Raw genomic sequence first — 24,271 nt, forward strand, 5'->3', positions numbered from 1 at the left:
CCTCTTGTGCAGGATCTGGATTTTACGAAAAAAAAAAAAAAAAAAAGAAGGAAGAAAGGAAGGAAGGAGGAAAGAAAGAAAGAAAGAAAAGGAAGGAAAGAAAGAAAAAAGAATGAACGAAAGAAAGAAAGAAAAAACAATTTACTGTCTTTGTCAGGGAAGAAAGAACGGGCTTAGGTATATAATCATTTGCTGTGTGATATTGACTACGTTTCTTGACCTCTCTGAGCCTGAGGTTTTTCATCTGCAAAGTGGCATAGGGCAAAAATGCTAAATTCACAGTGCCCAGCACTACTCCTAGAGCATAATTTGCCTTCAGAAAATGTTAGATTCTTTTACTTACCCTTCATTCCATTTCCAGGCACCCCTCCCCGCCAACCACCTCCCTTTTCTTGAAATTTTCAGGATGCTTCTGGCTCTAGGTTCCCTGCCCTCACCCCTGTGGCCCTAGTCCCGGGCAGCCTCGGGTTACTTGGGGTTTTCCCGGTGGCTAGAGGCTCTCTACCCCCGCCTTTTCGCAGCAGGGCTGAGGCACGCGCTTGCGCGGGGTCCGGGAAACCGGCGCGTGCCAGCAGACAGAGGCTGGGGAAGGGGGGAGGTGAGAGGAGAGAGGGTGGAAAGGAGAGGATAGAGAGAGAAGAGCGGAGGACCAGGAACCACAGAGAGAGAGAGAGAGAGAGAGAGAAAAGAGAGAGGAGAGAGAGAGAGCGCTTGGGGGCGAAAGGAGAGAGGGAGGGAGGGGTGGGCAAGGAGGAGAGAGCGGTCTGCTGCAAACCCCAGGAGGAGAGCTTGGAGCCCAAGCCAGAACTCGAGCCCTAGCCGGAGCCGTTCACAGGGAGGCGGCTGCCGGGACCGTCAGCCCTGCAAGATGCGTCTCCGGCTCTTCTGCATCCTGCTCGCCGCGGTCTCAGGAGCCGAGGGCTGGGGCTACTGTGAGTGTTGGGCTCGGAGGCAGGTGGGGTTGGGCCCAGGAGTCCAGAGCCTGCAGGGCTGCCCCGAACCGCATTGCGGCTGGGTGGTCGCGGGTCCTTCCCGGCCGGCGCGCGCCCGCTGGCTCTCATCTTTTCCTGCCTCTCCCCCGCGCTCCGCATTGCAGCTCTGAGGCTGCCGCGCGCGCCCGGGGCTGGGGCTGGGCTCCGGGGCGAGGATGAAGTCAGCGGGCAGGGATTTGGGGATGGGATCCAAGCAGGAGCTGGTGCCTGGGTTTGAGGCTAGGGGGCTGGGGGATAAGTGTATACTGGTGACCGATACTAGGATTAAGGTTTCGCCAGGGCTTGAGACTGGACTTTGGAGCTGGCCGAGGGGTGGGGTTTGTGGCTAGGGCTGGGGTTTGTGGCTGGGGCTGGGTTTTGCGGCAGGGATCCAAGCAGGAGCTGGTGCTCCTGACTGATGCTAAGGCTGGACTTGGAGCTGGTGATGGTGCTAGGACTGGCTGAGGTTGGGTGCAAGGCCTGTATTTGGGGATGGTGCAGGTTTTGGGGGCCGAGTCGGATTGAGGCTAGGGTTGGAGCTGGATTGGTGTCTTGGGTTGACTTAGGTTGTGGAAGATGCTGAGGTTTAGGATTGAGTTTGGGGAAGTACTAAACCAGGGCAGGTATTGGGCTAGCTAGGGAGGGTCTGGCCTTGGGCCTATAGTTGTAGCCCAGGGGTTTCCCTAGAAGGAGAAGGCAGCCTCCTCTGAGCATGCAGCCGTTGCTGCAGCCAGGATTGAATAGATGGCTTTAAGGTAGGGCTGGGTGTGCCTCTGGGGGTGGGGGTTGGGGGCACAGAAGGGGAAGCTTCGGTCGCTAAGTGGGCCGGCCTTTGGAAGGGTCTGGGAGGGGCCAGCGCTGACTAACATGTCGGTTTCCCTACCCTAGACGGCTGCGACGAGGAGCTGGTGGGTCCCCTGTATGCACGCTCCCTGGGCGCCTCCTCCTACTACAGTCTCCTTACTGCGCCGCGATTCGCCAGGCTGCACGGTGAGCTCCGCGGAACATCAGCTGCGGACTGGCAGCGCACCGTGGAAGGGTGGGGGCCTCCGGAGGACTTCGGGGAGAGGGATAGCCGGTTAAAGCTCCTGTCCCTTCTATAGGCATAAGCGGGTGGTCACCACGGATTGGGGATCCGAATCCCTGGCTCCAGATAGACTTAATGAAGAAGCACCGGATCCGGGCCGTGGCCACACAAGGCTCCTTCAATTCTTGGGACTGGGTCACACGTTACATGCTGCTCTACGGCGACCGAGTGGACAGCTGGACACCGTTCTACCAGCGAGGGCACAACTCGGTATTCTGGGCGCCAAGGCGGTAACACTTGGGGAGCTTCCTCTGTTCCGGGCTCTGGGCCGGGCACCAGCCTCTGGGAAAATGGAGGGGGCGGTGGTGAGGGCTCCGACGAGGAACAGTGACTCCACTCAAGGGACTCTGTCCAGAGGGACTGTCAGCTTAGGACGTGCGCGAAACACTTGGTTCACAGGGTTTAACACACTTTAGGGTAAAACCTGGGAGGGCTTCCTAAGGAGGTGACATTTGATTTCAGGTCTGAAGAAATAATAGGATTGTGGGAGAGGACACTTTATGGAAACTGTGCGGGCAAAGCCGCCAAGCAGGGAAGACCAAGGAGTGTTTACTTTCCAGAAGTCGAGATTGCCTGGGTGTGAAAGTTGTGGGCTGGGAGGCTATGGTGAAAGAAGCAGAGGGGTGCCGGGCGCAGTGGCTCACGCCTGTAATCCCAACACTTTGGGAGGCCAAGGCAGGTGGATCACGAGGTCAGGAGTTCAAGACCAGCCTGGCCAACATGGTGAAACCCCCGTCTCTACGAAAAATACAAAAAAATTAGCCAGGCGTAGTGGCGGGCGCCTGTAATCCCAGCTACTTGGGAGGCTGAGGAAGAGAATTGTTTGAACCCGGGAGGCAGAGGTTGCAGTGAGCCGAGATCATGCCACTGCACTCCAGCCTGGGCGACAGAGCGTGACTCTGTCTCAAAAAATAAATAAAAAAAGAAGCAGAGGGTGGGACGTGGTTACTACTCTCCCCCACCCCCGCAGACCTTCTTTGGTAACGTGAACGAGTCGGCGGTGGTGCGCCATGACCTGCACTACCACTTCACTGCGCGCTACATCCGCATCGTGCCCCTGGCCTGGAACCCACGCGGCAAGATCGGCCTGAGGCTCGGCCTCTATGGCTGCCCATACAGTAAGCGTGCAGAGAGCTCAGAGGGGGCCCGGGAGACAGACAGCCTCCCCAGTCCCCGGCCCACCTACGGTCCTTTGCGCAGAGGCCGACATACTCTATTTCGACGGCGACGATGCCATCTCGTACCGCTTCCCGCGAGGGGTCAGCCGAAGCCTGTGGGACGTGTTCGCCTTCAGCTTCAAGACCGAGGAGAAGGACGGGCTTCTGCTGCACGCCGAGGGCGCCCAGGGCGACTACGTGACGCTCGAGCTGGAGGGGGCACACCTGCTGCTGCACATGAGCCTGGGTGAGCTCGGCGACCGGGTGCAATGCGAGGCCAACCCCTGAAGCTCTCTCACCGCCCCCTCGCGGCACCTCCTCCGCGCATCCGCGCTCAAGCCTGGTCTTCCACTTCTCTAAGGCCTGGACCAAACTGTCCTTTTCTTGTAGCATTTGGTGCTAGCAAAACACTGGAGTTGAGTGAGAACTGGATTCCAGTCTCAGCTCTACCACTACACAGAGATGTGACCTTGGATGGGGCACTTCCGAGCCTCAGTTCCCTCTTTGTAAACACACACACACACACACACACACACACACACATTGTATCTCATTAGCTTTTCATAACACCCGCGCATGAAATAGAAGCAGCTCATGTGTTCCCAGTTTTACAGACAGGAAGCCAGGCTAAATGGCTTACCCTGTCACACACTAGCCAATGGCTGTTGATCTATTCGCCCACTCTCTCTGGTTGCCCTGGGCTTTGTTACACGCTGCTGCCTAGGAGCTTGGACACCATGGAGTTCTCCAGGCTTGAGGTCTCACTCTGTCCTGCCCCACCCTCAGGCAGCAGCCCTATCCAGCCAAGACCAGGTCACACCACCGTGAGCGCAGGCGGAGTCCTCAATGACCAGCACTGGCACTACGTGCGGGTGGACCGATTTGGCCGCGACGTAAATTTCACCCTGGACGGCTATGTGCAGCGCTTTATTCTCAATGGAGACTTCGAGAGGCTGAACCTGGACACTGAGGTGAGAGACTGGGGAGGTGCTATTTCGTGGTAGCGTAGATGCTGGATGAGTGAGTGCAGGTCGGTCGCTCCCTTTCTCTCTTTCTCTCTCTCTCAGAGGTAAGACCTCGCATTCAGGCTGTGGGTGGTGGCTCATGCCTGTAATCCCAGCACTTTGGGGGGCTGAAGTGGGAGGATTGCCTGAGGCCAGGTGTTCAAGACTCACCTGGGCAACATAGTGACATCCTACCTCTATTCAAAAAAAAAAATTTTTTTAAGACCTCGCATTCCAATTCCCGAATATCCTAGCAGCCCTTGGCAAACTTGCCGCTCACCAGAAAAAGGCCTGTTTTTTTTGTTTTTTTTGTTTTTTTTTTTTTTTGGTGGGTGTTGTTGCTGTTAGCATGCAGACTCCCAGGCACTATTTCAGAACTAATGAGATGGAGTTTGGAAATCCAGATTTTGGGAACTAGGCAAGGTAGGAAAATTGTTCCCTTGGATCCTCCGACAACTTTGTGGAGTTGTTAAAGACCCTGAACCCATCTGCAGATAAGAATCCCAGGCAGGCTGATTGTCTTGCCCAAGGGCGTGCAGCCGATTTGTGTTGGAGTCATAGCTTGAACTCAAGCCTTGAAAGGCCTAGCGAGCTTTAGTACCGACACTGGGGAAATGTGTGTTTTAAGTCTTTTACAAAGCCCCACCTGGCGTTTGGGAAAGCGTACGGTGGGGACGCGCGAGAAAGGCAGGCGCGCTCCTGTGCCCAAGAGGCCTCATTCCCCACGCCTCCCGCAGATGTTCATCGGAGGCCTGGTGGGCGCCGCGCGGAAGAACCTCGCCTATCGGCATAACTTCCGTGGCTGCATAGAAAACGTAATCTTCAACCGCGTCAACATCGCAGACCTGGCCGTGCGGCGCCATTCCCGGATCACCTTCGAGGCCAGTGGGCAGGGGGGTCTGGGAGGACAGGATACCAAAGCCTCGTGGAAAGCAAAGAGGTGGAGCGGGAGGAGATACTGAGCATCAGATAAAAGCCGAGGATCCCTCTGTCCCCAGCCAAATGCTCAAGTTGGGAGGGGAGCGGGTCTCACTCGAGGTGCACGAGCCACGCAGGCCCCTAGTTAAGAAGCAGTGGTCGGGTCCAGTCACCTTCTTAGTTCATAGATGAGGAACGTAAGGCGCAGAGACAGGGAGTGGCTTGTCCAGGGGTCGTGCGGCTGCACGGTGGCTGAGTAGGGACTTGAACCGATGGCTTCTGTGATATGCCCCCCTCACCCCTCTCCGACTCTGGAGCTCTGTCGGGAAGCTGGCAGGAGCCAGGTCTGTGGTCCAAATTTGCCTCTCGATACTGGAAGGAGAGAAGCGGTCACGTCGCAGACGGTGGAGACCAGCGACAGCAAGCCAGCAGAGTTCCGAGGGCCCACTGGGTTGGGGCCCCCTCCACAGATGGTCGAGCTTGGAGGGGAAGAGGTCATGTCGTGGTTGGAGATCTCATCCCCGCCAACACCGAAGGAGGGCGGTGACCAGGGTGTTAGACCAGTGTGAAAACTGAATTCCCAGCTGAGGCAGAGGCGGCTCACGGGTGTTGATGCGTCTTCACTTTTGCCCCTAGGGTAAGGTGGCTTTTCGTTGCCTGGACCCTGTACCGCACCCTATCAACTTCGGAGGCCCTCACAACTTCGTTCAAGTGCCCGGTTTCCCACGCCGCGGCCGCCTGGCAGTCTCGTTTCGCTTCCGCACCTGGGACCTCACCGGGCTTCTCCTTTTCTCCCGTCTGGGGGACGGGCTGGGCCACGTGGAGCTGACGCTCAGCGAAGGGCAGGTCAACGTGTCCATCGCGCAGAGCGGCCGAAAGAAGCTTCAGTTCGCTGCTGGTGAGGGCGTTTCGGGGGAGGCACAAGCAGAGAAGTGTAGAGGATCCCGGGAAAGTTGTAGGCCTGTACTGAGGCCTTTACATTCTGGAGAGGGGAGAGGGAGTGAAGGGGGCAGGGCAGGAGGCCCCAAGGTACTGGGAAAAGGTGGGAGTGGCTGGAGGCAGTGAGGAGGTGGATCTGAGGGACTAAGTATTCTTGGAGAAGGTGGAAGCCTGGGAGCCCTGGTATTCTCCAGTTCCAGAGGGCCCCTGGAGATTTGGTTACTCATTTATAACTGTGCAGACTCTGTGGCAGTTGCTGGGTCATGGATAATGAAGAAACATTCACAGAGGTCTCCACTGGGTGTGAGAAGTGTAATCACGCGGGCACACAGGCTGCTACTGGGACACAGTGGGGCTGCTGCTTCCCCACTCAGGACATTCTTCTAGCATAGTTGCTGCTTCCCTCCACCCACACCATCATGCATTCTTGTCCAGGGTACCGACTGAATGATGGCTTTTGGCACGAGGTGAATTTTGTGGCACAGGAAAACCATGCAGTCATCAGTATTGATGATGTGGAGGGGGCAGAGGTCAGGGTCTCATACCCACTGCTGATCCGGACAGGGACCTCATATTTCTTTGGGGGTAAGTGGGGGCCAACCTGACCAGACCTATGTTTCTGGGTGGGAAGGCTCCATCTAAGTCCACCCAGATGGGGCCACATGGAGAATTTTGGAGGGATCAAGCCCTCTTTCCCCTCTGGGGCCTTGGGGAGTGGAAGGTCATTGCCTTCTACACTTTGGTTGTAGCCCCCTTTCTTCCTTTATGTCTGGCTCCCCCTTGGCATCTCCCTGGGGGAGGGTCTTTGGGGTCTCCCCTGGGGAGGGTCTCACAGGGGTGGTTGCTCCAGGTTGTCCCAAGCCAGCCAGTCGATGGGACTGCCACTCCAACCAGACGGCATTCCATGGCTGCATGGAGCTGCTCAAGGTGGATGGTCAACTGGTCAACCTGACTCTGGTGGAGGGCCGGCGGCTTGGATTCTATGCTGAGGTCCTCTTTGATACATGTGGCATCACTGATAGGTACCCAGAAGCCCCTAACAAGAGGTGACCCCTCCAAAGCCCTCTTCCCTGGTCTCCCAGTAGGAATGGCCTTTCTCAATAATCTCCCTTCTCCTTGTCTCTGCCCCTTAGTCCCCTGCTTGGGGATGATTCTTCTTTGATCTTTTACTTCCTATTTCTTCCCTTAAGGTGATACATGCTCAGGATGGAAATGACATATCTGCTTTTGGTCCTAGAGGGGTTTTTTGTGCTAGGGGGATGATGGGGGTAGAATAAGGCATGTTTTGATGTTTTCGGAAGGGAAGGGGGAATAGTAGTACTTGAGCCCCGAGAACTGCCTAGTGCTCCTGCATCTGCGCTTATAGCCGGCTGGCTAGGCGGGGTGTGTCTCACCGGGTTCTGGGGCTTCAAGGAGCTGGGAGTGAAGCTTGCAGGGATCAGACCCCACTCTCTAGCTCCCAGTAAGCCTCCTTCCCTTGGTCCTGACCCCTTCCCTAGGTGCAGCCCTAACATGTGTGAGCATGACGGACGCTGCTACCAGTCTTGGGATGACTTCATTTGCTACTGCGAACTGACAGGCTACAAGGGAGAGACCTGCCACACACGTAAGCCAGATGTGGTATGGGGGGAGTCAGGGACAAGGGAGGTCAGGAGAAGGTTGCTGGGGATCATCAGTCTGCTAGAGATGGTGAGGATGGCCCTTCCAGCCCTCTCTCTTTTTGTTTTTGGCTTTTTTGAGACAGAGTCTTGCTCTGTTGCCCAGGCTGGAGTGCAGTGGTGCCATCTGGGCTGGCTGCAACCTCCGCCTCCTGGGTTCAAGCGATTCTCCTGCCTCAGCCTCCTAAGTGGCTGGGACTACAGGTGCGCCCCACCATGCCTAGCTAATTTTTGTATTTTTAGTAGAGATGGGGTTTCACCATGTTGGCCAGGCTGGTCTTGAACTCCTGACCTCAGGTGATGCACCACCTCAGCCTCCCAAAGTGCTGGGATTACAGGCCCGAGCCGCCGCACCTGGCAAGCCCTCTAACTCTCTAACTGCCTTTGTCTCACCCTATTATCTGCCAGCTTTGTATAAGGAATCCTGTGAGGCTTATCGGCTCAGTGGGAAAACTTCTGGAAACTTCACCATTGATCCTGATGGCAGTGGTCCCCTGAAGCCATTTGTAGTGTACTGTGATATCCGAGGTAAGTGTCTCTGATGGGTGGTGAGGGAGTGAGGAGAGAACCGGGAAGGATAGAGTGGTGGGTGGGGGCCAGTTAGACTAAACAGGTGAGGGTAAAGGAGGACAGAGGGGAAGGGGATACTGAGGGATTTGTAACCTAGCCTTAAAAGTAAATCCCAAGCCAGGCGTGGTGGCTCACACCTGTGATCCCAGCACTTTGGGAAGCTACTCGGGAGGCTGAGGCAGGAGAATCGCTTGAACCTGGGAGGTGGAGGTTGCAATGAGCTGAGATAGCGTCATTGGACTTCAGCCTGGGCAACAGAGCGAGACTTCATCTCAAAAAAAAAAAAAAAAGTAAATCCCAGCTTCCTTACCCATTCCAGTTATCTTATTTCCAGCCTACAATGCAGAGTGCCCAGGGCAGAGGTGGAATGGAGCTGCTGGCCACATTCAGTGGCTCTGAGTTGCAGCAGCGGTGGTGGAGGTGGGCAGGGAGATGGGTAGAGAATGCCCAACTCCAGCCAAAGCTCTGTCCCCTCTTGTCTCCCAGAGAACCGAGCGTGGACAGTTGTGCGCCATGACAGGCTGTGGACAACTCGAGTGACAGGTTCCAGCATGGAGCGGCCATTCCTGGGGGCTATCCAGTATTGGAATGCATCCTGGGAGGAAGTCAGTGCCCTTGCCAATGCTTCCCAGCATTGTGAACAGTGGATCGAATTCTCCTGCTACAATTCCCGGCTGCTCAACACCGCAGGTTAGGGCTGGGGTCAGGGAGGTGGCGGAACTGGAGGAGACACCAATGGGGGCCTGGGAGAAGGAAGCCAGAGAGCCAGCTGGGGCCTTGGGTTGGAAGATTGAAGGAGGCGTCTGAACTGGTTGGAAGGGCGAGAGGAGCCCAGAGGCTAATGGAGGGACAGGGCCTGGAAGCTGTCTGCACCTCTTCCCCAGGAGGCTACCCCTACAGCTTTTGGATTGGCCGAAATGAGGAGCAGCACTTCTACTGGGGAGGCTCCCAGCCTGGGATCCAGCGCTGTGCCTGTGGTCTGGACCGGAGCTGTGTGGACCCTGCCTTGTACTGCAACTGTGACGCCGACCAGCCCCAGTGGTGAGGGGGCAAAGGGACAGGGTTTTTAGGACTCCGGGAGTGGGGGGAGCTGAGTGGCTGGGGCTGAGCCATGGCATCCTGCCCCCACAGGAGAACTGACAAGGGACTGCTGACCTTTGTGGACCATCTGCCTGTCACTCAGGTGGTGATAGGGGATACGAACCGCTCCACTTCCGAGGCCCAGTTCTTCCTGAGGCCTCTGCGCTGCTATGGCGATCGTGAGTGGCAGTCCCCTTTTGTGTGCCCTCCCAGAGCTGACTCTCTAGTTTCCAAAATCTAGGTCGCATGAGTCACTGGGGGTCTCTAGCTGGGGTGCCTGACCCCCAGCTCCTGCTGTGATGGGATCTCATTGCCCCTCTGCACCTGGTTCCTCTTTCATTCCACTCCTTAGTCTCCCCTCCGTCACCTCAAACCCTCCCCCTTTGCCCGACCTTCCCTGCCCCCAACTTCTCTTCCTCCTCCACCTTCCAATCTCGCTGACGAGACCTTCCTCCATTTACTTTTCTAGGAAATTCCTGGAACACCATTTCCTTCCACACCGGGGCTGCACTACGCTTCCCCCCAATCCGTGCCAACCACAGTCTGGATGTCTCCTTCTACTTCAGGACCTCTGCTCCCTCGGGAGTCTTCCTAGAGAATATGGGGGGCCCTTACTGCCAGTGGCGCCGACCTTATGTGCGGGTGGAACTCAACAGTGAGCAGGCAGACTGTGGGAGGGCCTCGGGGTAGATGAAAGTGCTGTCTGCGGAGACATGGGCAGGTGCAGGCTGGGGTTGGAGCCAAGGGCAGATGCCCTTTTGACAGGCAGCACGGGAAGGGTTGAGATACCCTGGGTTCTAGCCCTCACTCGGTCCTGATGGCTGGCTGGGTGACCCTAGGCATTCACTTGGCCTCTCTTGGCCTTAAGCCCCTTCCTTGTGCATAAGGAAGCTGGACCTTCGAGTCCCTCTCACCAGTGATGAGCCATGCTTCTAGCCTGGGAAGTGAGGCTGGGAAGCTGGCTTCAGGGATCTGTGATGTGGGGAGAGACTAAGGGTATGAGGTTTTAAGCAGTTGGTAACAAGCTACGGACAAATTGGAGGGATATTCAAGAAGCTCCAAAGAGGTGAGGGAAAGAGGTTGTATTGGGCAAGGATCCATGAAGGGTCTTGTAGGTCTGAGTCCTTTTCTCCCCCACCCCGCATCACACTGTCCAGCATCCCGGGATGTGGTCTTCGCCTTTGATGTGGGGAATGGGGATGAGAACCTCACAGTACACTCAGACGACTTGGAGTTCAATGACGACGAGTGGCACCTGGTCCGGGCTGAAATCAACGTGAAGCAGGCCCGGCTCCGAGTGGATCACCGGCCCTGGGTTCTGCGGCCTATGCCGCTGCAGACCTACATCTGGATGGAATATGACCAGCCCCTCTATGTGGGTGAGCAGCAACCCAGAGGCAAGTCTGAAGCCTCTTTACCTCCCCACCCTCCAAGGCTGCTCGCCTTGTTTCCAGGAGCCTCCTGTCTTAGGTGCCAGGCCCCTCTGCTTCAGAGCAAGCCAGGGTCTCACTTGTCCCTCCAGGCCTTTGTATCCTATTCTATTCTTCCAGCCCCCTTGGCTCCCTTTCCAGCTACAATACTTCATCCTGTCTCTGGCTCTGCCTCCATTTCTTGACCTGTTGCCTACCCTTCCCAGGATCTGCAGAGCTTAAGAGACGCCCCTTTGTGGGTTGCTTGAGGGCCATGCGTCTGAACGGAGTGACTCTGAACCTGGAGGGCCGTGCCAATGCCTCTGAGGGGACCTCACCCAACTGCACAGGCCACTGTGCCCACCCCCGGCTCCCCTGTTTCCATGGAGGCCGCTGTGTGGAGCGCTATAGCTACTACACGTGTGACTGTGACCTCACGGCTTTTGATGGGCCATACTGCAACCACGGTCAGTGCTGCTGGTTATGGGGCAAGAGGGAGCCATAGCGTGTAATGGGATGTAGGGAGGGCGGGCAAGGAAATAGCATGTAAAGCCCACATCATGGAAAATTAGAGTTGTCCCTGGATTCCTGAGCTCTGAGTTTGGGGAGTCAGGCAGCTGAAGATGATGGGTGACTCCAAAGGCATGGACAAGGAAGGGATGGTACAGATAGCTGGTGCAAAAAGAGCTCAAAATCACCAAGCATGCTTTGGGAGCCCAGGGTGGGAGGATTGCTTGAGACTAGGAGTTCGAGAGCAGCCTGGGCAACATGGCAAGACCCTGTCTCTATAAAAAAAATTCTTTTCTTTTTCTGAGATGGAATCTCACTCTGTCACCCAGGCTAGAGTGCAGTGGCACGATCTCGGCTCACTGCAACCTCCGCCTGGTTGAAGCGATTCTTCTGCCCCAGCCTCCCGAGTAACTGGAACTACAGGTGTGCACCACCATGCCCAGCTAATTTTTGTATTTTTAGTAGAGACAGGGTTTCACCACATTGGCCAGGCTGGTCTCGAACTCTTGACTTTGTGATCTGCCTGCCTTAGCCTCCCAAAGTGCTGGGATTATAGGCGTAAGCCACCGCGCCTGGCCAAAAAAAATTTTTTTTTTTTTTTTTTTTGAGACTGAGTTTCGCTCTTGTTGCCCAAGCAGGAGTGTAATGGCTCAATCTCAGCTCACTGCAACCTCCGCCTCCCGGGCTCAAGTGATTCTCCTGCCTCAGCTTCCCAAGTAGCTGGGATTACAAGTGTGCACCACCACACCCATCTAATTTTTGTATTTTTAGTAGAGACAGGGTTTCACCACGCTGGCCAGGCTGGTCACCAACTTCTGACCTCAGGTGATTCACCCACCTCGGCCTCCCAAAGTGCTGGGATTACAGGCATGAGCCACCACGCCTGACAGAATTTCTTAATTAGCTGGGCATGGTGGTGCACACATAGGCCTAGCTACTCGGAAGGCTGAGGTGGGAGGATCACTTGCACCTAGGAGGTCAAGGTTGCGGTGAGCTATGATCATGCCACTGCACTCCAGCCTTGGGGGCACAGCAAGGACTGTGTCTACGAAAAAAAAAAAAAAAAAGCAAATCGCTTCTCCATCTTCCCACCATCACCATGGTAACACAGGCGAACTCCCTTGTCAATGTATTTGATGATTGCTGCATTCCTAAAACATGTCAATGACACGGTTCTTGGTTAAGGTGAGCCTTGACATTCCCCATAGCAAGATCCTACACACATACCAAGACTGCATCCTCCCTAAGGCTGGCCTATAGGGAGGATATATGGGCAGGTGAGTTACTGGTGGGAGGAGTGTGGGGGACTAGGGAAATATAAGACTTAGGGACCAACAGATTTCTGGTGGTGGTTTGGAAGTGTGAGTAGTGGCACATAACTACATGGGGTCAGGATATCCCCATTCTAATCTTGGCTGTCCCCTTACTGTGTGTCTTTTTTTTTTTTTTTTTTTTGAGACGGAGTCTCACTGTCACCCAGGCTGGAGTGCAGTGGCATGATCTTGGCTCACTGCAACCTCTGCCCCCTGGGTTCAAGCAATTCTCCTGCCTTGGCCTTTCTATAGTAGCTGGGATTACAGGCATGCACTACCACACCTAGCTAAGTTTTATATTTTTAGTAGAGATGAGGTTTTGCCACGTTGGCCAGGCTGTTCTCGAACTCCTGACCTCAGATGATCTGCTTGCCTTGGCCTCCCAAAGTGCTGGGATTACAGGCATGAGCCACTGTGCCTGGCCTTACTGTGTGTCTTTAAGCAAGTCACTACTCATCTCTGAGCCTGTTTCCCCATTTGTAAAATGCAGGGGTTGGATCAGATGATCTCAAGTTTCCCATGGCTGTAAGATTCTGTTCTGTGACAGAGGGGCTCAAGGGGACCTAAAAGTAAATGGAGGGTTGTGAGGGTGGCAGAAACTGAAGTAAGTCTCAGGATGTGTGTATGGATGACATAAAACCTCTGAACTGGGGAGTGAGCAGTGTGGAGGCCCTAACCTCCCTGCTTCTACCTGCAGATATCGGTGGTTTCTTTGAGCCGGGCACCTGGATGCGCTATAACCTACAGTCAGCGCTGCGCTCTGCAGCCAGGGAGTTCTCCCACATGCTGAGCCGGCCGGTGCCAGGCTATGAGCCTGGCTACATCCCGGGCTATGATACTCCGGGCTATGTGCCTGGCTACCATGGCCCCGGGTACCGCCTGCCTGACTACCCCCGGCCTGGTCGGCCTGTGCCTGGTTACCGTGGGCCTGTCTACAATGTTACGGGAGAGGAGGTCTCCTTCAGCTTCAGCACCAGCTCTGCCCCTGCTGTCCTGCTCTACGTCAGTTCCTTTGTTCGTGACTACATGGCTGTGCTCATCAAGGATGATGGTAAGCTCTCCTGGGCTCTCTCACCCCACTCCAGCTTCACCCCGGTGCCCCTAATTCTCCTATTGATTCACAAATACAAGGACCCATGTGCTGTTAGAAGACGGGTCATGGGGCCTGAGACCCCGAATTTCTTCTCCCCACCCCACAGGGACCCTTCAGCTGCGATATCAGCTGGGCACCAGTCCCTATGTGTACCAGCTAACCACTCGACCGGTGACCGATGGCCAGCCCCATAGCGTCAATATCACCCGTGTTTACCGGAACCTCTTCATCCAGGTATGCACAGAGGGAGGTGAGCCAGTTCAGATCATAAGCTCATGATCTCCGTTGTGGCATCCAGGAAAACATCAAATACTTAACATTTGTAGATCACATTTGAATGTATAGAGGATTTTCACGTGTGTCACCTCATGTAACCCTCACAATAGCTCCAAGAGGACAATAGGCATTTTTTTTTTTTGAGATGGAATTTTGCTCTTGTTGCCCAGACTGGAGTGCAATGGTGTGATCTCAGCTCATTGCAACCTCCGCCTCCTGGGTTCAAGCAATTCTTCTCCCTCAGCCTCCTGAGCAGCTGAGATTACAGGCATGCGCCACAGCGCCCAGCTAGTTTTGTATTTTTAGTAGAGACAGGATTTCTCCATGTTGGTCAGGCTGGTCTCGAATACCCGACCTCAGATGATCCACCTGCCTCAGCCTCCCAAAGTGCTGAGATTATAAGCGTGAGCCACCGCGCCCAGCCAGACAATAGGCATTCTTATTTAAGTGTTTTACAAATCAGTAAAGAGCCTCAGAAAGTAAAGTGGTTTCAGCTACTCAGGAGGGTGAGGCAGGAAAATTGCTTGAACCTGGGAAGCGGAGGTTGCAGCGAGCTATCGTGCCACTGCACTCCAGGCCTAGGCGACAGAGCGAGACTCCATCTCAAAAAAATAAAGAAAGTAAAGTGGTTTACCCAAAGTCAAACTGCTGGTAAGCTGCAAAGACGGGGCTTAAAACCAGGGTTTTAAAAAATATATAGGCCAGGTGCAGCGGCTCGCACCTGTAATCCCAACACTTTGGGAGGCTGAAGTGGGAGGATTGCTTGAGGCCAGGAGTTTGAGACCAACCTGAGCAACATAGCAAGACGTCATCTTCACAAAGAAAAATATTTAATAAATAAAATAAAATAATAAAAATAAAAATATATATACCAAATCCTACATCTAGGCCCAGGGGTTGCCCACTTCAGATTGAGCTAGGACTCACCCAGCTGGCACTGCCAGTTTGGACAGAATGAGAGATCTCCAGTATCTGCCCCCAAGTATATTCCCAGGGTCCACAGAGTTCCAGTCCAGCCCACAGGCATCTGCTTCTGGTCCCCGCTCCCTCATCGCCCTCCCGCTCCCCCTCCCCTTCCCCACCTCAGGTGGACTACTTCCCACTGACAGAGCAGAAGTTCTCGCTGTTGGTGGACAGCCAGTTGGACTCACCCAAGGCCTTGTATCTAGGGCGTGTGATGGGTAAGCTGCGGGTGCGGACACGTTTTAGGCAAGGAGCTGTGGGGTATGTTCCTGGATCCTCAAGGAAAGTGAAGGCCCTGAGAATGGCTGTGAGGGCGGTGGGAAAGATGAGTGGGAAACCTGTGGACAGTGAGAGTGGCAGGGCCTTTGGGTCCAAGTCCCTCTCTCTGGGCCTGCCTCTCTCTCAGAGACAGGAGTCATTGACCCGGAGATTCAGCGCTACAACACCCCAGGTTTCTCGGGCTGCCTGTCTGGTGTTCGATTCAATAATGTGGCTCCCCTCAAGACGCACTTCCGAACCCCTCGACCCATGACTGCTGAGCTAGCTGAGGCCCTTCGAGTTCAGGGAGAACTGTCCGAATCTAATTGCGGAGCTATGCCGCGTCTTGTTTCAGAGGTGCCACCTGAGCTCGATCCCTGGTATCTGCCCCCAGGTACATTCCCAGGACACAGAGGATGGAAGGGAGGGATGACAGGGAAGAGAAATGATTCTTAACATGGAGGAGGCATCTCCTAACTGGTGCTTTCTCCTCTCCAGACTTCCCCTACTACCATGATGAAGGATGGGTTGCCATACTTTTAGGCTGTGAGTAGCACTGATCACTAAGCTGACCTCCCAAGACTACCCTCTGACTGTCAGCATCCTTTCCCTGCCCCGATCCCCAAGGCTGCAGGATGGCAAAGGCACTAGATGCACGATGGCACAAAGGATGATGAGACAGGCTATGCTGAAGGTGCCATATAACTGGGCAGAGATTTTTAAATGTTTGAGGATGCTATAGATTTTTAAATAAAATATTAAAATGGGGCTATAGCTAAGGGATGGGAAAATGGGGATACAGTAATACCTAGAGAGATGAGAAATTGGGGTAACTACCAGGGATGTGGAAAGAGAATCTTAGAAACAGAAGTGGCAAGGGGTAAGCCAGGAATTCAAACCTACCAGACACTTGAGATGAGTTTAATGTGGCCAAACAGCTAACTGAGTGTCATACATTTTGCTTTTGGCCAAAAGTAACAATGTGTGTGTGTGTGTGTGTGTGTGTGTACAGGTGAAATCCCAAACTATGGGTGTATACAGGTGAAATCCAAAAGTGTGTGTGTGTGTGTATACAGGTGAGATCCCAAAGATCTGCCCTGAATTGTCCCTTTTCTTCCGTTCAGTTTTGGTCCTTTCTGCTGCTGGGGCTGGTGGGAATGTTGGTGCATGTGTGTGTGTGAGTGTGTGTGTATACAGGTGAAATCCCAAAGATGTGAACTGTCCCTTTTCTTCCTTTCAGTTTTGGTGGCCTTTCTGCTGCTGGGGCTGGTGGGAATGTTGGTGCTCTTCTATCTGCAAAATCATCGCTACAAGGGCTCCTACCATACCAATGAGCCCAAGGCTGCCCACGAGTACCATCCTGGCAGCAAACCTCCCCTACCCACTTCAGGCCCTGCCCAGGCCCCCACCCCTACACCAGCTCCCAACCAAGCTCCAGCCTCAGCCCCAGCCCCAGCCCCAACTCCAGCCCCAGCCCCTGGCCCCCGGGATCAGAACCTACCCCAGATCCTGGAGGAGTCCAGGTCTGAATGAGTCAGAAGGGCTTCTGGGACCAATTCCAACTCCTGAAATTCTCCAAGTCCTGCCTCTCCCCCATCCTATCAGGGACATTTGGCTCCTCTTAGCTGGCTCTGCTCATCCAGAGGATATCCCCCATTCCCCCCTGTCAAGTATGGTGGGCAGAGCTACAGATGGGACCCAAGGGAGTGGCCGAGCCTCACTGCCTAAACCAATGCCCTGCTCATCCCTGTTCCCCAGGCTCCTGGCTGTTTGTCTGCCCCAAAAGAGAAGCCTCATGGGGTTGACATAGTTCCTTCCTGCCATCTCTGTCCCAGCTGCTGTCAGGGATTAACAACAGAGTGTAGGGGAGATTAACTGCCTCCCTTCCAATAGACACTATCAGCAGGGACAGATGCGTGGGAGTGCAGGGCTGCAGAGGGTATGGGGGGAGGAGGCTGCTAAACCCTATCCCCCAGCCTCCCCCCTGCCCCGAAGATCTTCCATCTGCTTCCACTCAGCTGGGGGCTCGAGAGGGCTTGATGGCTGTCCCCTGCCCCCCTCCTTTTTTTTGTACACAGAGACCAAGAGGCCTCAGTTTAGCACCTTAGTACCTCCGCTGCTTCACTTGCTTTAGCCAAAGCCATAAAAAACCTGCAACGTAGAGAAAATAATGCAGATACCCTGACTAGTCAGCCTTCTACTCCTCCACCCTTTTCCAAGATATGCAATGGCCTTTGTGCCTGCCCAAAGGCTTCGCCCCCCTCCAGTGCATGAGGAACCCTCTTTCCTCCGCTCAGAGATGCTGCTTCATTTACCCAGGAGGTCGTATTCTTTATACATATTTTTTGTTGCAAAGTCTCTCTCTAGAGAAACTCTATATATTATTCGATTTTTTAAATTATTTGTTTATATATAAAAGAAAAGCTCAATTGGCTGTGCTGTCCTGTGCTGTGCTGTGCCCACAGTCTGTAGTTTGCCTCTCCTGTGTTGGAAGTGTCATGAGTCCTGCTGGTCACTCACCAGCCTGGTCCGGCCTCCACTCTGAAGCAGGGTTGAGCCTGCTGTGCTCTCAGATGCAGAGCCGTTCCAATAAAGCAGAGTGGCAGAGCCCCAGTCTGTGTGTGGTAGCTGGCGTCGTGGTTAGGGGATAAGTGGGATGATTTTAAGGGAACTAATCTGAGGGCTCAGGAATTTCTAGAAGGAACTCTCAGAATCCTTGCATCACCTTCCAGGGACTTGACTGACTGGCTCTTGCCAGACCCCCCATCTCTCCCTTTCCCAGATCTCGGTGGGTAAATGGGGATCAGAATGCTGATGCTTCGGCCCGACCTGCTCCTGGACCCCACCCCCGGATCCTTCCAGCCCCAAAGCACACAGTACACAACTTGCCAAAATGGATTCTAACACTTTATTCAGATAAGAGGTCACAAGCCACAGGACTTTAAAGTGCATGAAATTTATTGGCAATGAAGCCGCATGTATACCAGGCTCCCCCAGTCCCCACCACCTTGCCCCATCCATCATGACGTGGTGGGGAGGGGTTGAGACCCATCTTTAAAAGTAGGGGACAGCAGGGACAAAGGATGGGAAACTGGAGGAACAGGAGTATTCATGAACTGAAGCTGGGACAGGAGGAGACTGACCACAGTGATTCTGCTCACTGAAGGAAGGGTAGGGTCAGTCTAGTCTCTCAAAGGCTGGTGAAAAGTTTCTTTTCACCTATTCCTCATGGCGAGCCCCTGGCATTTCAAACAGACCTAACTCCTCCTCTTCATCTTTCTCTGGTTTTCTCCTCTATGAGTAATTTGGAGCCCACAGTCCAGCTTGAGGGTATCCCTGATGTGCACAATGAATACAAACCAAGGTGGATGCAGATTTCAGGATCATGCTGGGGCCTGGCCCGTTTCGGTGGGAGGAGCTTTCTGTCAGGAGTTGCTGGGTGCGGGCTGCATGTGTGCCCTCCAGTGTGGTGAGTGAGAGCATGTGAGTGTGTGTGCATGTCCCACACCAAACCGTAAGAGGCAGCTGGGTCAGGGGGAACCCCACTTCTTCCTTCATGGGATAACCAGTGGAGTGGGAAGAAGGGGGGCTCTGAGTCCCAGAAAGAAGGGAGAAGCCTGCTCCCTACTGTAACACTCCCAGGCCAATCTATACCCGCCCACGCCCTTTCTACTCAACACACTGCTCCTTGTTCCCAGCCAGCCCGGCACACCCGCCATGGACACAGGGCAGCTCTTGCTGGCCCCATTCACATGAAATTCTTCTGTGTGGAGCTCACTCCTCTGCCTCTCCCAGGAGATGAGACAGGACTGGAGGAGAATCTCCCACCCTCTCTTCTTCCCCCTCCCTCAGGAGTGGGATTTAGGCAGGGACCCTAGAGACCTTAGCCCAAACTCTACCCCAATCTATAGACCTTCTAAAATAAATGGTTAAAGTGCTTTGCTCTGCATGAATCCCAGAGAGGGTGGCACCACAGCCTGGGACAGGTGGTCTACCTGCTTCTTCTCCCACTTCAGATACCCTCTGCCAGTGTGCCCTGCACACAGGGTGCCAGCCTAAACACGTGCAATTTAGCCCCCCACCGACCTTGGAACACATATTCTAACTCACCCTTTCCAAACAGCAGGCACTACAGACAGGAAAGCAGATTACATCAATCTTTCTCCTCTCTAGTCCAAGCCTGTGCCCGCCTACCTGAAGAGATAAGCAACACTGGCCATTGGGCCTTGCCTCTATGGGGAATGGAAGGCCTGAAAACACCCACAAATCCAGTGAGCCAGGGTGCTCACACCTGCCAGGCACACCCCTAATGCTTCTTCAATAGCAGCATAATGCTTGCCTGTAGCTGCTAAGCCAGAACTTTGGAGGAGCTAGGGCACTGGTGTCTGCTCCTAGGAATCTGAAAACACTTCTCCATCTATCTCCAGAGTACACAGAGAAGGCTTTCTCAAAGCCTCCTGGGCCCAAGCTTAGCCGTTTAACTACTATCATCTGACTGGTTCTCCCTCTCTGGCCAAGGAAGGATGGTGTAGCTTTCCTTCCCCCAGCCTTGAATGCCTGTACTTAGAACCCACACTCTTTCAGTTTGAGCCCTGCCACGAGGGAGGAGGTAGTAAGGTGACCAGTCTACCTCTAAGTTCAATCTGTGCTGCCTGCCAGGCTTGCCTCTAACCCAGACCACTTGTAGGCTCCAGGGACCACGCTTCACTTAGCCTGTCCTCTCCAGGTCTTAGGACCACAAAGGTTTGCCTGCACCCCAATGACATAAAGACTCTTGATGGGGAAAGCTACAATTACAGGATAGCGCTTGTTGGGAACTGCCTAAGTTGATTCCTGAGGCCCACAGCCTGGGGAGCCGACACAAAATCACGCATAAGTCATCCACCCCAGCCTGTGCTCACTTCCTCTGAGGCCAGAGAAACAGTCTCCCATTTCTGTAACTCTCTTTCCTGGGAGGCCAAGCCCTAGCTGCCTCTGTCTCCCCTCCCAATGAAACAGTTTTGTGCCCATTGGACATGGCAGAGGCCTCACTACAGAGGGAGTGGGTGGGGGGTTTCTCAGTGTGGGAGACACAGTGCAGGAGACTCGAGCAGCAGTGGTGTGAGCATGAAAGCCAAGACAGTGCCGCTACCATAAGTGCTGCCGTGGGGCCTGGGAGGGCTAAAGGACGTCGGTCTCCCTCTCGATCCCCACGTACTTGAGAGCATCAGCTTGGCTGTACCTGTCCCAGAGCAGGGAGGAGGAACCAGGTTACTCTCATGACTTTTGTGATTGATAAGGCGGAGTCCCCTCCCGTTTCACTTCCCCTCCCACTCCTTAACAGCTGTTTACGATGGTCCCACTTCTGAGGCAAGGCACCAGGTATCAGAGCAAGCGACACAGCCTTGTTCACCGGGAGACTCTCTCCATCCCCATTACCCTCCCTGAGCCCCCAAATCTATTCCAACGGCCACTCTTTCCAATTCCTGGGCCACATCCCAAGGACCATTACTGGCACCTCACCTGTAATCAAAGAAGAGCTCTTCGCCAGCTTGAATTGCCCTCTTGGCAAAGATCCCAATCCGATGGTCTCCATTCACCATGACCACTGCAAACAGGATAAACCCGAGGCTAGGTTCCTACCCAACTCCAAGTCAATAACCAGTAGGCTTCTGGGTTGATTTTCTCCAAATTCCCAGTGAAAACATGAATCAAATGGAATTTGAAAGTAGTCAATATGGTAGTTGCCTCTATGCTTTTAGATCTGTTATTATGGCAGAAAAATTATCTTTATTATTATTATTAGTGGGTTTTTTTTTTTTTGAGACAGAGTCTTGCTCTGTTGCCCAGGCTGGAGTGCAGTGGCATGATCTTGGCTCACTGCAACCTCCACCTCCAGGGTTCAAGCGATTCTTGTACCTCAGCCACCTGAGTAGCTGGGACTACAGGTGCATACCATCACACCCAGCTGATTTTTGTATTTTTAGTAGAGATAGGGTTTCACCATGTTGGCTAGGCTGGTCTTGAACTCCTGGCCTCAAGTGATCCACCTGCCTCAGCCTCCCAAAGTGCTGGGATTACAGGCATAAGCCACCACACCCAGCCTATTATTATTTTGTGAGATGGGTCTCACTATGTTGCTTGGGCTGGTTAAATCATGTTTGTGGGAAAGTGTTTATAATGTATTCACTGAAAAAAAGCAGATTGCAAAACTAAGATTGAGAGGGGCCTAAAATGATAACAGATATTAATCATGATTATCTTTGGACAAAAAATAGCTCAGCTAAGGAAAAGGTTCAACAACAGATGGAAATCACAGTAAAGAGGCATCCATCCCCCACCCCACCTCCAGGTCACTGGGACTCACCTTTGGCATAACAGTTGGGATTCACTGAATGATTTGCAAATCGAATTTTGTTTCCTTTCCGAGTAGCATCCACTACAAAATCTGTATAAAGTAAATCAAGGAAAACCATAAGCACGGCAGGCAACTCCACAGCTTCTCAGCCTGAATTTAAAATCAGTTAGATGGTAACAGAAACACTTTAGTCTGATGGGAATGTTGAAGCCCAGTGTGCTAACAGAAGCAGAGGAAAGCATGCAGCCTCAGAATTCAGCCTTGTGTGGGAGCACTCCCTTTGGGTCCCTCTTTGAATTATGGATCTTCTCATCTACTGGGTAGGGAGATTTCTCAGATAGAGGTGCTCAGTGCTCCTATTACAAACAGAACCCAGAGATGGAGGTTCTTCCAAAGCAAGGGCACTATGGCCTGTGGGATCCCCGAGTGTGATCCTGCCCCCTTGCTCTATGCATCTGCTGGAAGATTCAGAGCTGATCTAAACTTGGACTACAGCAAGGGCAATCTGGTAGAAAGATCACCTTGGGGCCGGGTGCGGTGGCTCACTCCTGTAATCCCAGCACTTTGGGAGGCCGAGGCGAGTGGATCACTTGAGGCCAGGAGTTCGATACCAGCCTGGCCAACATGGTGAAACCCAGTCTCTACTAAAAATACAAAAATATTAGCCGGGCATGGTGGCAGGTGCTTGTAGTCCCAGCTACTCGGGAGGCTGAGGCAGGAGAATCTCTTGAACCCGGGAGGCGGAGGGTAGAGGCTGCAGTGAGCCAAGATCGCACCATTGCACTCCAGCCTGTGCAACAGAGCAAGACTCCGTCTCAAAAAAAGAAAAAAAGAAAAAAAAGAACACCTTGGGAGAGACAAAGAGACTTCATACCATTATTGAGGTTGAAGAGGAAGCTAGACATGTATTTGTCATAGACCTTTCCGCGTCGATCAGCCTCATCCTGAGAGATGAGCTAGAGAGATAGACAAATAACAAATAGGAGTATCAGGCTGCCTGCTCAGGGCATGGTACCCTGTCCCCAGAAAGGGCTGGGTGGTGTCTCACATGAATGCTTACTGAGTATCATGATGAGAATCATAAGAGAGCAAGCTCAAGTTATGCTGTTCCAATTCCCACCCAGGCCAACCAGTTTTAAGGCTGAAAAGAGCCCCCCCGATCTCTTGTGTCTGGAGTTGCCAAAGAGTTGAACAGTGGTTTCAGTACTGCAAACAGTTCTGTGGGATCTCCCCAAGAGGCCACGTGAGAACACAGCTGAGTTATTTAGAGATTAATTCAAAGAAGCCTGGCCCACAGAAAATCAGTTTCTCATCAGTCTCCCCCGAGTAAGAATGTGGGCTAAAACTATAGCACTCACCTCACCACAGTATTCAGAAATGAATTCGTTCTTCTGCACAGACTCCTTTATGAAGGTGCCCCATCCGGCCACATCTGAGGGGGCCAGCAGCAGGTGCTGGGGAAGAGGGGGCCAAGTCTCAGACTACAGGGTGTGCACGAGTAGGGGGTGTGTGCTGGATGTGCACATGTGTGGTGGGGGTGGGGTGGAAAGAACCAGCAACTGTTAAGAGGATCCGAAAGCAGAAAAAGGTCTAAGCCATTCTTTTCTGCTTGGGGGAGAAAAGAAAATGGGAGGTGGTGAGGAACGGAAATAGGATCTCTCTTCCTCTATCCATGGAGCCCTCCCGGGCCTTAGTCTATAGGAATTCACTGCGATGTGTGAGGTAAACATAGACATCGCCAAAGGTGCATACAGCTCTCAGCTCCTTTTTGTCTGGCCAGTTCAAGGAACCACTTTTCTTTCTTTTTTTGGAGATGGAATCTCACTGTCCCAGGCTGGAGTACAGTGGTGCGATCTCGGCTTGCTGCAACCTCCACCTCCCAGGTTCAAGCGATTCTCCTACCTCAGCCTTCCGAGTAGCTGGGATTACACGCGTGCACCACCATGCCTGGCTAATTTTTATATTTTTAGTAGAGACAGCATTTCACCATGTTGCCCAGGCTGGTCTCGAACTCTTGACCTCATGATCCGCCGGCCTTGGCCTCCCAAAGTGCTGGGATTACAGGCGTGAGCCACCAAACCTGGCCAGGAACCACTTTTCTAAACCCTACTGGGACTGAAGCCTTTATTAGTTCAGTAAATATGTGTCTTTTAGGATTTATCAAGCACTTTCACATAAAAAGCCTCAAAAGAACCAGTGGAAAGAGAATGCTTGGGACCGTTCCTTCCTTCCCTCTCCATGTTATCTGGTGTGGGGACCTGAGGAAAGGCCTCACCTTCTTGAGGCCACGCTGGATGCTGCAGTTTTTACAGGAAACCACCTTGCAGTCCCAGTGCTCTGAGGCCCCACAGGTGAGACACAGGTCAGGGTCACATTCTCGCACTGCCAGATAGCAAGGACATTGCTTGGTATTGCACTGGGTCTTACAGCGACAGCCAGGGAAACGATTCTGACCTGGGAAGGGAAGACAGGTAAGTCTTAGAAGGGAAATAAGCTAATACTGGGGATTGTGGTTGATTCAAGGGACAGCAAAGAAGTAAATTTTTTGTGTTCAAGGATGTTTGGCAAAATAAGAGGAAGCTCCCTTCCCAATAATCAAATACACAAGTTTTGTCCATAGAAAACTGAGTGCTTCCCAACATTCATGCCTTCGAGTCAAAAAAGCAGGTGTGGTCAGGCATGGTGGCTCATGCCTGTAATCCCAGCATTTTGGGAGGCCAAGGCAGGA

The 24,271-nt window shown here is 53.3% G+C and overlaps 2 protein-coding genes across 10 annotated transcripts in view; one reads left to right on the forward strand and one right to left on the reverse strand.

Annotated features, from left to right (window-relative positions):
- The first annotated feature begins 12 nt into the window (after nt 1–12).
- On the forward strand, nt 13–17,819 carry CNTNAP1 (contactin associated protein 1). 2 transcript variants are annotated; one of them, XM_055256652.2, is made up of 24 exons: nt 13–932; nt 1,860–1,961; nt 2,075–2,268; nt 3,029–3,176; nt 3,259–3,462; nt 4,002–4,186; nt 4,957–5,100; nt 5,774–6,035; nt 6,512–6,661; nt 6,927–7,098; nt 7,576–7,682; nt 8,143–8,262; nt 8,791–8,994; nt 9,189–9,345; nt 9,436–9,563; nt 9,854–10,039; nt 10,542–10,763; nt 11,021–11,260; nt 13,314–13,667; nt 13,816–13,943; nt 15,073–15,166; nt 15,355–15,600; nt 15,705–15,752; nt 16,447–17,819. In XM_055256652.2, exons 1-24 carry the CDS (start codon nt 869–871, stop codon nt 16,737–16,739), a joined length of 4,152 nt encoding a protein of 1,383 aa, XP_055112627.1. In that variant the 5' UTR covers nt 13–868; the 3' UTR covers nt 16,740–17,819. The 2 variants fall into 2 exon arrangements, with proteins under 2 accessions (XP_055112627.1, XP_055112628.1); XM_055256653.2 differs by lacking the exon at nt 13–932 and adding an exon at nt 943–1,726.
- Nucleotides 17,820–18,100: 281 nt separating this feature from the next.
- EZH1 (enhancer of zeste 1 polycomb repressive complex 2 subunit) overlaps nt 18,101–24,271 on the reverse strand; it is a 47,316-nt gene continuing 41,145 nt past the window's right edge. For all 8 annotated transcript variants that reach the window (XM_055256692.2, XM_055256693.2, XM_063629020.1 and 5 more), the window contains 6 exons: nt 23,819–23,997; nt 22,902–22,997; nt 22,418–22,499; nt 21,553–21,633; nt 20,709–20,793; nt 18,101–20,427 (listed from right to left, as the gene is read on the reverse strand). In XM_055256692.2, coding sequence (XP_055112667.1) covers nt 20,367–20,427; nt 20,709–20,793; nt 21,553–21,633; nt 22,418–22,499; nt 22,902–22,997; nt 23,819–23,997 — 584 coding nt within the window. In that variant the 3' untranslated portion in view covers nt 18,101–20,366. The remainder of the gene's footprint in view (nt 20,428–20,708; nt 20,794–21,552; nt 21,634–22,417; nt 22,500–22,901; nt 22,998–23,818; nt 23,998–24,271) is intronic.

This window comes from Symphalangus syndactylus, chromosome 20 (genome assembly GCF_028878055.3).
Source record: "Symphalangus syndactylus isolate Jambi chromosome 20, NHGRI_mSymSyn1-v2.1_pri, whole genome shotgun sequence".
Classification (NCBI taxonomy): domain Eukaryota; kingdom Metazoa; phylum Chordata; class Mammalia; order Primates; family Hylobatidae; genus Symphalangus; species Symphalangus syndactylus.